The sequence below is a fragment of the Vanacampus margaritifer genome, chromosome 15 (assembly GCF_051991255.1).
Source record: "Vanacampus margaritifer isolate UIUO_Vmar chromosome 15, RoL_Vmar_1.0, whole genome shotgun sequence".
In the NCBI taxonomy this organism is placed as follows: domain Eukaryota; kingdom Metazoa; phylum Chordata; class Actinopteri; order Syngnathiformes; family Syngnathidae; genus Vanacampus; species Vanacampus margaritifer.
The window spans coordinates 14867993-14883663 of NC_135446.1; the positions used below are offsets into that span (position 1 = coordinate 14867993).

Here is a 15671-nt window from a genome sequence, read left to right on the forward strand (position 1 = left end):
CAGCAAAATGCAGCCCGTTTTTATCCATCTCAGGGGGCGGCCATTTTGCTACTTGCTGTCTACTGAAGATGACATCAATGTTGCGCAGGTCACAGGTAACAACCAACCACAGCTCAGCTTCAGAAAACAGGTCAGCTGTGATTGGACGTTGCCTGAGCCCTGAACAACTGTGATGTCATCTTCAGTCGACAGCAAGTGGCAAAATGGCCGCCCCACAAATGTAATGTTAATCAAAATGTCATGTTAGTGAGGTCACATATTGTCCAGAAATGTTTAAGGTTGACTTCCACTTGAACTAGCATTCAGCCATTTCAGCATTCAAATGCAATTACTCCAGAAATGGCATTTTCTAGTTATTAATGATATTAAAATACATTGTCACTAAATTCTCTACCAGTCTATGTACTCACCAAACTACCTCAATATTGCGGCAAACAGAACTGTCAGCCGCCTCCATGTGGAGCCTCTGTACCTTCACGTCCCAGTGCTGTGGCTCATTTGTAGCCCAACCCCCCCACGGGCCTCGTTCTCGCACCTACACCTGCTCGCCCCGGAGCACCTTGGGATATTGTAGTGTGTTCATTTGCATATCCACATCCCGCTTAAAGGCAAAAGGCATGAAGTTGTATTTTGAAAACCTCCGGGGTGGCTTCCTTGTATATTTTCAGCTTCATCTGTTTATTTTCAACTGGACCTGAAAACAAACAAACAAACAAACAAAGGTTCAGATTAAAAAAATAAGAAGATAGTCAGGCGAGGTGCAAAACGAAGATGTTTCATACGCGACCTCAAGAGCCCATCCGGCAGATCTATTTTGGCACGGCAAACGTGTGACCACGTCGCCGCGCCGTCGTTAATATCGGCACGGAAAACACAGTGATAGCTGTTGACAGACTGCGCGGCGCTCGGAGGGTGAGACAAAAATAATCTGGGAGCGCGCAAGGATGTGGCGTGAAAGTCCGTCTTTGGAGTTGTCATTGCTTGTCTCGTAAGTGGTGACATTAATAGTGAGTGGCTTCCTTTAATGGAGAGGAAATATTGTAAACTAGGCAAAGTGCAATTTTTCCAGAAATTGCGTGGGAATGCTGAACGCTATTAGCTGAATGCTAAAATTTGAATGCATGTGATTATGAAGTAAATTGAAAGATAAACAGGGTGAAAATTAAAATTTTTAAAATTGTGGTTAAATGACATGAATAAAAAAAGAAATTATAATCCATTTCCTGATATGATAGTCAGTTGGTATCGAACCATCGAATGTACTAAAATGTGGTCCAAGCGGGGTTTTGAACCCAGGTTCTTCCGTGGTGGGAGACAATTGCTCTAAGCACTGAGCTAAATTGACTTGTTCAAATTCATGGGTAATAGCGAATTAATTATTTTAAATAGGAGTGAATTTTTGAAGCAAGTTGAAATTTGACAAGTGTAAATAAATGGAAGTTGTTTCTCGGCAAAAAAGTGAGGAGAAAAAAAATCTCAATAACTGCTGTTAACTCTTTGACTGCCAAAAACGTTAAATAACGTTTAGTAAAATCCTATGGAAGACTGCCAAAGACGTTAAAATACGTTTTTTCAAAACAAAGGTGAAATTAACCATTTTTTATTGTTGATTACTGAAAAACGGAATAAGGTAGAAACAAACTTTTTTTTATGATGAAAGATGAGAGTCCAATCCTTCATTTGGTAGTATGTGTGTTTCCATAGTCCAAACACATAATTTTCTGTGGACCTTGAAAGATCAGTCAAAAATGCTTAAATCGGCTGGCACCCATGGCATCCCTTTTCTGAAAACGTCTGGCAGTCAAAGAGTTAAGTGTGGGGGGGTAATCTTTGAATGTCTCACGATTCGACTCGATTCCGATTTTTGGGGTGTGCGATTCGATTCAAAATCGATTTTCGATTGAGAGCGATTTTTGATTCAAAATGGTTTGATTGACAATGATTTTTGCTTCAATTTACAGATGTTCAAGAAATTGTAATGATCAACTCCAGTCTGACTCGCTAATGCTAATTAGCGCGCTACTCACGGCACGTTTATCACGCAAAAGAACAGCTCCACGCTGCAAAAAAAAAATCGGGAAAAATCGTGACTTTTTCCTTCTACTCTTTAAAGTGGCTACAACTTAACAGTGTATCAGACCGCATGGAAACACACTGCCCCTAAGTGGCCAAATCGGGTACAACATGAACAGCGCTCCCAATAAAGGCGCACACAAACAAAGGGAAGACAGTATAAAATAATTTAAATAAAATCGATTTTGGGACATTTCAAATTGATTCTGAATCGTACTGAATGAGAATCGCGATTCTTATGAGAATCGATTTTTTGATTCAACATTCCCACAACAAATATTTTTCGTGGCACCTTACTCTTACTCTCTGAACATTAAAAATGCATCCATTTGGATAATACTGTAAAAAGTACAGCCTCCTTTTTTTTTTTTTTGTGCCTCTGTATGGTTTTGTTTTCAAGTCAGATTGGTCCCACTACTGTTGGAGGGTCTTTTCCCCCCACCGAAAGTCGCCTTCTATGTTATCATTACAACTCACCCTGCCTTACACATGTAGCCAATTATAGCGACATTTATTATGTGTGGCCCGATTCTTGTGCGGCGTCTTCATCGCCCCGCTGTCCGCCGCTCGCGGGCGAGCACTTTGCGGCGGTTGCCAGGGGCGACCAGATGGCTAATTGAGCACTCCATCATGTCACCCTGCCTTCACTGGGGACGCAGCCAATCAGCGGAGGCCAGACTCTTCCACCGACGCCCCCACAGACATCACAGTCCCATCTAAAGCGAGGCCAGCTTTAGTGGCCCGCGGGGGCTGTTTGGAAGACTCACACAAGGGAAGCTTGTTACAGCACATACGCTGACTTATTTACATTCCCCTAACATGAATGTTTGGGAAGAAGTGCACGGATTTATGACCAGATTACGTGTGCTACAATACATGGGATTGGGTTGAATGATTTTGCGACTTTTTTGCCTGAATATTGTGACTGTGATTTAATAAGCCATTTTTTTTTCAAGGTTGTCTTACCATGTATTTTTAACAACCGCTTATAAAGCGATATCCCGGCACGTATTTACAAACACTCATCCAGCTACATACCTTTCACTACCGGCTGAATGTTTATTTCTGCGTGTGTTTATATGTAAATATCCTCAAGGATCAATAACGCATTACTCATCGTAATCTACTCACCTAACAGATTTCCCCAGACTTGATCCGCGGTCAGACAACACATCCCCATCCGAGGCGTCTCCCTTCCTGGACGGTTTCCTCTACATCTCGCCGGGCCACGGCAGGACAGCGCCGGATCGTCGGCGAGGAGACGGTGAGTGGCCGCGTGCCGCGTCGCCGGGGCGGGCCGACGAGTCTCATCAATCCGCTGGCAAGGCCTCGCCGATCAAGTGCGCGTTAGTCAGGGGTCGGCTCCAGTTAAGAACTCATCGATCAATCAGTGTCAGCCCGTCAGCTGTCAAACTCGCAATCGTTTAATCCCCGCGCCAAACACTCGGGTCACAACAATCAATGAGCGTCCTCCGGGACCTAAACAGGAGCTGGCGATGCCCTTAGATGGCCATTATTATTATTATTATTATTATTAATAAATCTGATCTCGCGTATTAAATCGCAATTGTTTTCAAAACCGTTCACCCCTTTTTCCTCTTTCCTTTGGTCCTTCCTCGGGTTTCCTGACGGCCTCACGACTCTGGCTGGAAGTGTTCGGTTTAGGTGAACGGTATGGGATTTTTTTAATAGGTTTTAGGTGAACTAATGAATACACGCACACATAATCACCCACATAGAAAAAAAAAAAAAAAAGAGAGAGCAATGATGATGACATGTCAAATCGGTAAAATTACCGAATGAACAATACTGAGCTCTCCAGGAAAAAAAAAAACGTTCAACCCTACGTTGTAGACTTATGTGATAAGTAAAAATCGACGCTATAGAGCAGAGATTGGCAACCTTAAACACTCAAAAGAACCATTTTGGCTTTCTCCCACAGAAAAACTCTAAATTCGGATTTGCCTGTGTACTGCCAAAAACCCATGAAAAGAGTGCTTGACCTGAAAAAGGTTACAGTACTTGTGAAACTTTTCTTAGGTAGTTAAAACTGGGAACCAGACTCCACTTGACTTGCAGCTCCCTCAGCCTCTGCACCTCCTGCTCCACAGTGGTCGCACCTTTTCCAAACAGCTGGAGTGTCCCTGGGGCTTGTGCGTAATTGGGAGAGGGAGCCGTCTTGGATGTTGCTGTCGGGGATGGAGGGCTTCTGCGTTGGTGGGAGTTGCTTGGTTAAGGGGGGCGGGGGGGTGAGGTGTCTTTTAGGGAAGATGCATTTAGTACATCAGTGGTTTTTAACTTTGTTGCAGGTATTGAGCCCCACCAGTTTCCTTCGCGCATTAAATTTATTATTTTTATTTTTATTTTTTTACTGGTGAACAAAATAAAGAGGGAGAGTAGCCTTTTCCTCGAATCTGGCTTTTTTCACCTTGAAGTCAGAAAGGGTTGTATTCCCTATCTCCATGCATCTTAAGGACGTGTTGCCCCAGGGGCAGTGTATACAATGAAAACAGCAGAGGCCCCAGAATTGAACCCTGTGGAACACCATGAATTCCTTTTTTTTTTTTTTTCTGGAGAGCTCAGTATTGTTCATTCGGTAATTTTTACCGATTTAACATGTCATTATCATTGCTCTCTTTTTTTTCCTTTTTTGTATGTGTATGTGCGTGCGTGCGAGTGTGTGTGTATTCATTAGTTCACCTAAAACCTATTAAAAAAATCCCATACCGTTCGCCTAAACCGAACACTTCCAGCCAGAGTCGTGAGGCCGTCAGGAGACCCGAGGAAGGATCAAAGAAAAGAAAGGAAAGTGAAATCCAGCACCGACCAGACACCACCCACCATGAATTCCTTTATAGATGTGAATTCCTATTTCACATATTTGTCCGAACACTTTTTTTTTTTTGTGTGTGTGTGTGTGTGCTCGAATTACAATAAGGAAGAAATCACATTTCATACCGTCGGGTCTGTGTCGTGACCCCGAACCCCTGAGACTGACTCACCGAACCACTGGTGTGTATGTGCCATGGTTGGCAACATTTCTTACTTAGTTGGTTGATTTCGGCACCAACACTCCAAGATCAAAGTTGTATTCCATAATTCAAGCTTTTAATATCAACTCAAGGCAACAATATCGCTCCCGGCCTGCTCGGCAAAACTCAGCCAAGCTTGGGCGACATCGGCGTAAAACACATCCTTTCAAAATGTAGGCCTTCAAAATAAAATCACATCAACACACTTTCTGTGGCCCTTTTTTATTTTTAATCCCTGATATTAAAAAATAAAAAAAATAATTGTTGCCTTGTTTTGATTAAGGACATTTAAATTCATTCAAGGTACCAATGTAATAGTATTGTTTTTTTGTAGGCTGTAATTTGTTTTGGACTCACAATCCCTTCATTGTCTCAAATTTCATTTCAAGCTGACGAGCTGTCTCGCCGATGTCTTCATCACTGATAACGAAATAGGCAGATGATTGGCAGCAGGATAGGGAGGGGTGGGGGGGGGGGGAGGTTACGGAGTGGCGTTTGGTGCCGTCTGTTTTGCTAATGAGCTCTGACGTGAAGTTGGCGCCGGTCAATTCTGGTTCCGTTTGGGCCCGGTTGAACGGCAAACTTGGCGGTTAACAGTTTTTATTCTTAAATGTTGATGAACAACGGGCGGGGTGTAATGGCCGTATTGATTGTGTTGATTAGTCTCATCAGCCGGCTCATTTTGCGCACTTAAGCATTTATTGAATGTCACAAAGTTGGAGATGAGCCCGAATAGATGTTCCTCGTTGTCAAAATTCCAACAGGTGCCTCCTGGCTTCTCTCGCGCTAATTGGCCCATTTCGGAGGCGAGCAAAAACGCAGATTTCATCTCCGGTGGTTTAGTCGGGGGGGACCCCCGTGGAGAGTGCATCGGCCATGGGGGTCTTTGTTGGATGGAAGAGGGAACAGCTGCTTGATTGCAAATCAGGTGCTATTGTTCCCACTATTGTGCTGTTGTACAAAGCCACTGAAATCCCATGATAGCGAGGAAGAATAAAATCACTTTTTGATGCCAATTTAACGGCTAGTTTAATACTATATACCTATTTTTAATCTTAATTGATTGAGTGAACCCTCACGTGACGAACAATGCCTGATGTAGTACCAATACTGACCTGTGGGGGGCAACGGGGTGCCACTGGGCATTTGGATTACCAGAAGAAAAAAAGAGTAGTAGTAGAAGAAGAAGAAATCAAGAAGAAGAAGAAGCTAAGCTAACTGCTTGTAAATTCATCTCCTCGCCAGTATTATTTTGCTGAATGGTTTTGTAGTGGCTTTGTCAACACAACCAGGAGCTTCTCCATTTGCAATCGTAAGTATTGTACGGGTTTAGTATACTGTATACAATTTGTGGCCACAATGTTTTTCGGAATCACTCTTAACTCATTCACTCCCATTGACAGCTATAGACGTCAAAAATTCATTTGAACTATTTCTATTAGTTTTTTTTCCACTTTTGTTAACAAGAGTGTGAAAATCTGGGAACAAATTTTAGAACAGATATAAAATTATAATAAAATTAATAATTAAACAAAAAAGAAAATATTATTGAAAGGAATTAGAGGCGTCAGACGATTACATTTTTTAATGCTAATTAATTGCATGACTTCAATAGTTAGCTCATGAATAATCACATGTTAAATCTGTTCTAAATTTACAATACATTTTTTTCTAGGTTTTCATACTCTTGTTAAGAAAAGTAGAAAAAAATGTTAAACTAATAGAAATAGTTCAAATGAATTTTTGACGTCTATAGCCGTCAATAGCAGTGCATGAGTTAATATGTCTCACAGTATAATCTTACACATTTAGCCAATTATAGCTCCAATAATCGGGCCGGAAGATGCTCATACTGTAGTTGGCCTGATTATTGTTATGTGCACACCTGGCAATTTTTCGTCCCCGCATTTACCAACCTCTCCTTCCGCTTGCCAACACGCAAATTCATACATAATTTAAAGTCCTTAATAAGACGAGGCAGAGCTGTTGGGAAATCAAGCGCGCCTCTTAAGACGACGACGGCGGGAGACTCGTGATTATTACAAATTTGGTTATTAGAATGGGGACAGAGGGAGCAAAGTCAAAATGAGCGCAGGACGAGCACTTAAGAGACGTCCTCCCGAGCAAAAAAAAAATGAGCGTGACATTTTCGGTAAAAGCGCAAAAATCCGGGGACACGTTTCCAGCGGAGCGCGTCGTCATCGGCGGCGGCTTTAAATATGGCACTCCTGTTCTCCGTGCTGCTCGGCTGGACGCGTCTCGAGATGATGACTCTTTAGCGGATGCTATTATCGTTTTATTTTTCAAGAGCAGACTTTTTTTTCCTCTTAAAAGCCCCACAGTGAGTAGCCGTGTCACTGTTTTACTTATTTTGATGCAAAGGGGGGGGGGAGGGGGAAACGGTCACAAAATGATTTTTATATTTTTTTGGATTAAAGTCGCAGAGTTAAAAGGAAAAATGTTAAACAATTGTTTATATTTAAGGAAAAAAAGTTTTATACATGAGTCACAGCTCACCTGTTTTCTGAAGCTGAGCTGTGATTGGTTGTTACCTGAGAGCTGAGCAACTGTGATGTCATTTTTACAAAATGGCCGCCTTCCGATATTGACAAAAACTGCTGGATTTTGCCGCTTAACTCATATTCCACTAACACAATATTAACCAAAAATACCGTATTTAGACAAGACTAAATGAAATTTCTGCAGAAATTGCGCGGGAATGCTAAAAGCTAAATGCTAAGCTGAATGCTTATGAAGTAAATTGAAAGATAAATTATGTGACAATTACAAAGTATCAATAGTGAAATAATAAAAAAAAGTCAGTAGCATTGAAAATGAATGGGGAAAAGTTAATATTTAACGTTAAATTGTGCCAATACTGTAAGTAATATGTCAGACGATAAATAGCCTGGAAGGCGGGAATTTTTGAGGCAAGTTGAAAATTATACGGTGTTTTTTGAAGAATAAAATAAAATAAAACTAGAAAAATTCCCGTGGAAATTTTGAATGGGACACTCTTGTAAATGAGCTGAACAGTTTAAAATTTAAACGACTGGAATCGGTCAAGAAATGTGGAAGTTAACCATAATCAACATCAACTAAAAGTATCTCACTGTCCCTTTAAGAAAAATGCACTTTTCACGCACACACATTTGACTTGGAGACGTCACGCACCCACATTCCATTGATATTGTATGAGAGACGCACACCTCGAACAAAAGCCTCTCACGACTTAACGGTTCAAGATGCAGATTCAAGAAATGGCTCGTTAGAACGGCAAGGGTTTGGGGAACGCGAGCATGTTCTCACTTTTTTAATCGGATGAAAAATGACCAAATGAGAGCAGGTTGAAAACTTATGATTTATCCAAAATGAAGAGGAAAAAGGAGGCGAATTTAACATGGAAAAGATAGGCGAGTTCGTCCGACTTCTCCTCGCTTAAAGTGAAAATAAAGGTACTAAATGACACCTTAGCCAAATAAAAGTTAGTTTGTCTAAAAGAAGAGACTTGTCACTACAAAATGTGAGAATTTGATGTCTAGTGAGCAAAGATTGTGGCCATGGTGACGAGTTGAAGTGAAACTTTTGACTTTTGGAAATATATTTTTTTGGTTCCCGCCACTCAAAGCCGAATTGCTCCACAGAGTGTAATAGAAGGCTATTTCACTCACTGTCTTTGAAGCCGCACAGGGGGGAGAGCTTTCATTCCTTAAAATAAATTTTGACACTGAGCTAAAGATGGGAAAAATTGCTACAAAATGAGCTAAAATTCATATCGGTCGGACAACGTATGCGCGCGCAGCGTGTCTTGGAAAAAGGTGCTTGATCTGTAATTTGTCCCCCCTTTCTCCATTCATTTCTTTTGGGAGTTTTTTGGGAGTTTTTTGGGAATTGCGTTGCCATGGTAACTCGGAATTCCTAGAAAAGTAATGCCGCACCGAGTCAGATTGCGCCGCATCGTTTGATACCTCATTTGTCCCGGTGCGATCTACGGTACGGGCCGCATTTTTGCGGAAAAATCTGGGGATTTTCTAGGGTGGAGAGTAATATGTGCTGCTTCCAGCAGTCCCATAATAAAATAAAAATCCGGATAACACAACTAGTGGGGCTGCATAGAGCATATTATTGTCAATAATTTTTTGGAGGGTTGCCTTCCTCTTCATATAGTTTTGATATTGGAAAAAAAATATTCATGATAAGATAATATTTTGAGATTGAAGTTGTAATAATAATACAAAAGTCCTAATATTGTATATTTTAATTAAAAAAAGTTTTGCATCGTCATTGACAACCTCTTCAAATATGCTCTCCGTGCCGCACGGCTGTTCGTGCCTGGAGATGATGACTCTCTTGCGGCTGCTGTTTGCGTTTTATTCTCAAATAACTTTTTTTTTTTTTTTTTTTGAAAGCCCGCAGCGAGTAGCCATGTTGCACTTTTCAAGTCTGTCCTATTTCGACACGGAAACGCGGAAAAAGAGCCACACTGAGGAGCGGTGCAAGGGTGAATGGCGTCCTTGTGCTTCTCGCATCCTTTTCCCTTGAAAAAGCCAGTTGCAGGCACTTTTATTGGGACGCCATCCGCTTCTTCACAAGCGCCGCGCACAGTTGGCAGAAGAATTAGCATATTCATGAGATGAATACAGTGGAAAGTTTGGGGCGACGGGTGGCGCGCCGGGTTTGTTTTTCTCTGTGTGAGCGTGTTTGTTTGCAGCACAACAAAGAAAGAAAGAAACAGATGGCACGGTGACTTTGAAAATTCCAAAATTAGGCATGTTTGCATGAACTTCATTCTCATTGGATGTGTAATTCGCCCAGTCAGACGCTCGTAAAAGACAATGCGGTTTTGATATGGAGCAGCAGTGGAATCAAGTGGCATCCATTCAAAAGTCATTTTTTTTCTGGGGGTGGATTTGAAAAGTTTATTTTTCGATTTAAAAATAGAGTGCAACAATCCTAAACCAACAAAGGCATATTTTTACAACAATCATTTATACTACGACGCTACAGTCACGTTCATCTTGATGTGTATTTACTGTAGTCTGTAACAGCTGACAAATAATCGGCAAAGCATCAAGACCATGCATCTAGAATGTACACAATCATACACCCATGTAATATAAATGACTTCATTCAATATTTCAATTATTCAACGCAAACAAAGCGCTTTCACGAGGCTGATCAATAGTATTAGCTAGCATGCTAGCTTATATATTAGCACAAACTGTTATGCTCCACAAAGTAATACTGTTTTGTTCGTATGTAATAAAGCTAATTTTTATCTTGAGAATGACTTTTGTCAAACTTTTGCGGAGGAAAAATCACCACATAAAACAAGATGATTTATTTTTCTTAAAAAACACACACTTTTTTTCCCTCTACATATTGCAATATCACTCTAAAAAATGTGCAACTTTTTTTCTCATAAAATTACATTGACCTAAAAGTTATACAATTGTTTGTCAACTGTTTAACTCATTAATGTACTTCATTTTTTACTACTAGTATTTTAAAAGATTTAGCAATTCCCAAGTCCTAAAATGGCCAACTTAGTCCGACTCAAGTGAACTCATGTGCGATTCTCCCGCTTACGAACCTAATGAGCGAAGGTGATGTTTATTGCGATTGTGTTTTTTACAGAGACGGTGCGCCGATGGTGCACGCTGGAGGGCGGCTTCTTGACGTACTACGAGAGCACGCAGAGTCCGACGGCGGTCGGCAGGGTGGCCGTCGCGGACATCGTCAGCCTGGCCATCAGCAACGCCGAGACGATGACCGTAGTAGGGTACGAGCGCGCGCGTAAAATAAAACACATTACGAATCTTGTTTCCAATAAACGATTTCATCAACTATTAGGTGGTATAAAAGGATTAATAAAATATAGATGAATCGCTGAGTTCTAATAAATCACCAAATAATTTTTTTAAAGACTAAATTGATTATTGTGCTCATATACTATATAAATATATATATCAAATTTACATGTAAATATAGAGTTGTCTAATCTTTGTTGTTTGCATCAATCAACCAAAATTTTAAAAAGATATCCGACTGTGAATTAACTTATTTTAGGAAATAATATAAAATGTGTGTGCTCATTTTGAAATGCATTAGTTACAGGTGATTTAATGAGAATTAATAATGACGAAAACAAAAACAAATGTTAAAGTATCTCATAAAATCCTACCAGTAGATTAAAAAAAACAACATTTTATTGAATCTGTTTTAGAAAACAAGGGCTAAATGAGCACAACACATATCGCAGGAGCGTCGACGGACCGGATTAAGGAACGCGGCGGTCCGTATCTGGCCCGCGGGCCACACTTTGCCCACCCTACTTCTTCAGACATGATGTACATTCGCAGCAATTTAAACGCCTAATTTCCAGACCGCACACTCAGCTTAGGCACTTGGAAGCATTTCTTCTCATTTATTGGACTGCAGCAGAATTGACTGCCTATGTAAATCACGAATTAGACTCCCCCCCCCCACACTCCCCCCCACGCTCCCCCCCCACGCCCCCCCGTCCTCACCAAGTAAACACAGACTTCTGTGTCATTTCTCCTCCACGCGACGCTTGTTGCATTAGCATATCTATCGCTGGCGCATGATTCACTTTAACGCTGACCTATCAGGGCTTTACGATTGCCGTATTTCCTGTTTACTTTGGCAAACCGTCCTAAACTTCCCCTGCCTCCGCTCCTGCCCTCCCACTGGCGTTCAGTTAAAAAGTTGCTCCGGGAGCAAACTTTTTGATTCTTTCTCCTGGAAGTGGAGCAAACAAACAAAGAAGAAAAATTTTGACAAATATTTATTCTTATTATAGTAGCAACAAATAGGCAAATCACTAGGTCGTAAATTGCATGCCATCTAAATTAGGAAAGTAGTAATTTTTTTATTTTTATTTTTTTAATTGAATTGAATATTTAATACTGGTCTATTGTAGATCATGAATATTAACGTATGCAGATGACACGCTCCCATAGGCAGTCTATCGGTGCACCACAGGAGGCCTGTGTTAAACCGTGCGTTGGGGTCATTTTTTGCACGACACAGAGGACACTTTGAATGAAAGCTCGGACCCTGATGCAAACCTTCTATGAATATTACAAATCCGCTTCAGAGGGACTGCTGCATAGGAAACATGTTGGCTGCTGATAAGTTCCCCCCCCCCTTTTTGCCTCAAAGCTTCCACCTTTTTAAAGCAGTAAATTCTGACCTTCAGACTCTTTAACAACCTTGCAAAGCGACCTTTTTTTCTCTCCTCGCATTCGGTCGACTCGGATTTTCACGGCGCCGGCGGCCTGCGACAAATGTGAGCCGCGGCGAGCGTGCGCCGTTTCGTTCTGTAACAACACGATAGGCAAAAAGTACAGTGATACCTCAGCTCACGAACTTAATTGGTTCCCAGAAAGTGTGTGTGAGGCGAAAAGTTCGTCTTCCAAACATTTATTTCCCATAGGAAACCATTAAAATGAGAATAATCCGTTCCCAGGTCCCCATAAAACATAATTTTCTACTAAATAAGCCTTAAAACTACACAAAATATACCTTATTTTATGCATAATAAATGTGCTATTGTATTGTAATTAAAGAAATACACTGTACTGTATAATAAAGTCGTTTTATTTGCCTTTGTGATGGTAGTTGATGGCTTGATGGACTGGAGTGGGAGGAGGGAGGGAGGGAGTTACTGTTTGGAAGGAGAGTCACCTTCCATAAGGACTGTAGGTAACTCAACCTCCGGTGTGGCTTCTCTTCTTTGCTTCTTAGGAGATTCTTTATCCTTTGTGCTGACTAAAAACCTCTTAATTGACACCTGTTGCTTTCTGAGTTGTAAGGTCTTACGAAACTGAGGCATCAGAAGTTTTTCAACCTCTTCTATTGCCTGAGACCGTTGCTTAGACAACACAGAAACACCCTTAGCCACACACGCACCCTTAATAGCTTCCTTGTTCTTAAGGATGGTAGCAATGGTAGACTTAGCGTACTGGTACTGGGACGCTAAGTCACACAAACGCGCACCTCGTTCGTGTTTTTCGATGATCTCTTTCTTCTGCTCGACCGTAATTTTCTTTAAGGTCTTCTTAGGCTTAACACTAGCCTGTGGTTGGGTCTTTTTCAGTCCCATGATACCAAAAGTACACTCCAAAATGTCTACCAAACACAAACCACGTCCGCACTCAAAGAAAGGGGGTGATGAACTGGGACGCCGTGAGCGTGCGTCAGCTTCTCGTGATTTCTCGTGTCGCGTGATTTGGTTCGTCCGCCGAAAACTAGTTCGTCAGCTGAGACTATATGCTCGCGAATTTAATGTTCGTGAGGCGAAAAGTTCGTGAGCTGAAGCGTTCGTCAGCCGAGGTATCACTGTACAGACGCTCCCCACCTTACGAACGAGTTACGTTCCGGACGATTGTTCGTAAGGTGAATGTGTTCGTAAGTTGCTTCAGTGCTATATTTTGTTTTATAATTTATGTTTAAAGCCTATATAAGTATATTGAAGGTTTATATAAGTATGTTTAAGGCTTGTACAAGTAACCTGCATTGGTTTGTACTGAAAAAAACTTTTAATAAAATGGAGAGAATACGTACAGTACTGTACTGTACTACGTATGTTAGAGAGAGAGAGCAAAAGACACACACACACAGTATGTACATGTACGTAATAAGATAAATAAAATGAAGTTTAACTTACTTTTGGAAGATGTACTCGATGCTTAAGGAGATGATGGAGGAGGAGGAAGAGGAGGATTTTATATCATGAGAGATTCTTCGTCGTCGCTGGAATCGGCTTCAAAAGTTATTTCCTGCTTCATGGGGACCGGCGTTTCTTCCTCCTCCTCCTCGCCACGTTGCTCAGCCTCCAATGAGCTCTCACAGCGCCAATAAGTCGGTATTAGCGGCGGAAAGAAGCACTACGCGCAATACAAAATCTAACTTACAGCATTTCTTTCCGAACATTTTTCGACATACTGTACGCGCAGAAATGTTCGTATGTACCGTTGTTCGTAACTCGAATGTTCGTAAGTAGGGGAGCGTCTGTATTGGGATGACTACGGGAATGTAAGCTATCACCTTGACCTACGGAGAATTTAGAGGAGCGGTCGTCAACCTGGGTTCGATCAAACCGCATGGAGATGGGAGTCTTTAACATTTTAACCCCACACAAGAAAGCTAAAGCTGACAATTAATATTTTGTGGCCCAAAAATAGTAGATTGCAGCATCTGCAGTGAGGCGGACTCTGTATCGGTCCGTTGTGGTAAAGAAGGAGCTAAGCCGAGGCTCTCGATTTACCGGTCGATCAACGTTCCTACTCTCACCTATGGTCACGACCTGTGGGTCCGAAAGAACAAGATCCAGGATACAAGCGGCCGAAATGAGTTTCCTCCGCAGAGATAGGGTGAGAAGCTCGGTCATCCTGAAGGGACTCAGTATCGAGCCGCTACTCCTCCGTGTTGAGAGGAAGCAGTTGAGGTGGCTCGGGCATCTGGTTCGGATGCCTCCTGGACCCATGTCCCACCGGTGGGAGGCCCCGGGGACGACCCAGGACACGCTGTAGAGACTATGTCTCTCGGCTGGTCTGGGAACGCCTTGGGATGCCGTCGGAGGAGCTGGCTGAAGTGGCTGGGGAGAGGGAAGTCTGGGCTTTCCCTGCTAAAGCTGCTGCCCCCCGCGACCCGACCCCGGATAAAATAGTAGATTTGTTGCTGAGCCAACTGCTCAAATTTGCATGCCTAACTGCTTGCCAATTTATTTTTATTTTTTTGCCTACATTTTACCTAATTTCTTGCGATTCGTGGCCATAAAATAGTCAAATTTTGCTGCGTGGTCCACGGCCGCTCCCGTCCTCTCAGTTGTCTCATTCCGTCCATTCCTGACGGCAGCATTTGACCATCGCTCTGCTCCCCCCCCCTCCCCCAACAAGCGTCCGCACACCTGCTGAGGAGGCGGCGCCGGGTTACACCAGGGCCACGTAAACACCCGTTCCCCCGACACGCGGCACAGAACGGGCAATACTCACCGCGCACTCCCACGATCTCCCGCTCGGCAGTTAACTGCCAGGATAACTAGTGTGTGGCCTTTGCTCCTCACATAGGAGCCGAGAGTGGGCACGAAGCACAGGTGCATACAGAAACACCAACAAAAGAAGCCTTTGGCTCTTGATTGCTTATATCCAGGGAGATCTCAGACAGGGCTTGAGGAAAATTGTTTTAAATGTGGCCACAAGATTTATAAAATAGCAGGAAATGCTGAATTGAGACCGTTGTATACTAATTAGTGACCACAAATGAGGTATATATAATATGCGCACAAATTCAAATATACAAATCCCAAAGTTTGCCGAACATATTGAGCCACGTGCGTCAGCAAACAATTAGTATTTTGTAGACACATTATTAGGCACATTGTACCCAATTTGTGCCTACAAAATCGTTTTTTCGTCCCCACAAATTAGGTGCATAACATACAAAACTTGTATAATAATTATTATTAAATTATAATTATAAAATAATTATTATTAAATTATTATATACATATGATATATATATATATATATATATATATAT

At 41.9% G+C, this 15671-nt stretch overlaps 1 protein-coding gene across 5 annotated transcripts in view; it reads left to right on the forward strand.

Moving 5' to 3' along the window:
• The window catches only part of arap2 (ArfGAP with RhoGAP domain, ankyrin repeat and PH domain 2), a 140036-nt gene that overhangs the window by 51838 nt on the left and 72527 nt on the right, over positions 1-15671 (forward strand). For all 5 annotated transcript variants that reach the window (XR_013288322.1, XM_077544099.1, XM_077544098.1 and 2 more), the window contains 2 exons: positions 3212-3337; positions 10743-10887. Coding sequence is in view for 4 of the 5 variants with exons in the window: in XM_077544099.1 (XP_077400225.1) it covers positions 3212-3337; positions 10743-10887 (271 nt within the window). In the remaining variant the exon portion in view is untranslated. The remainder of the gene's footprint in view (positions 1-3211; positions 3338-10742; positions 10888-15671) is intronic.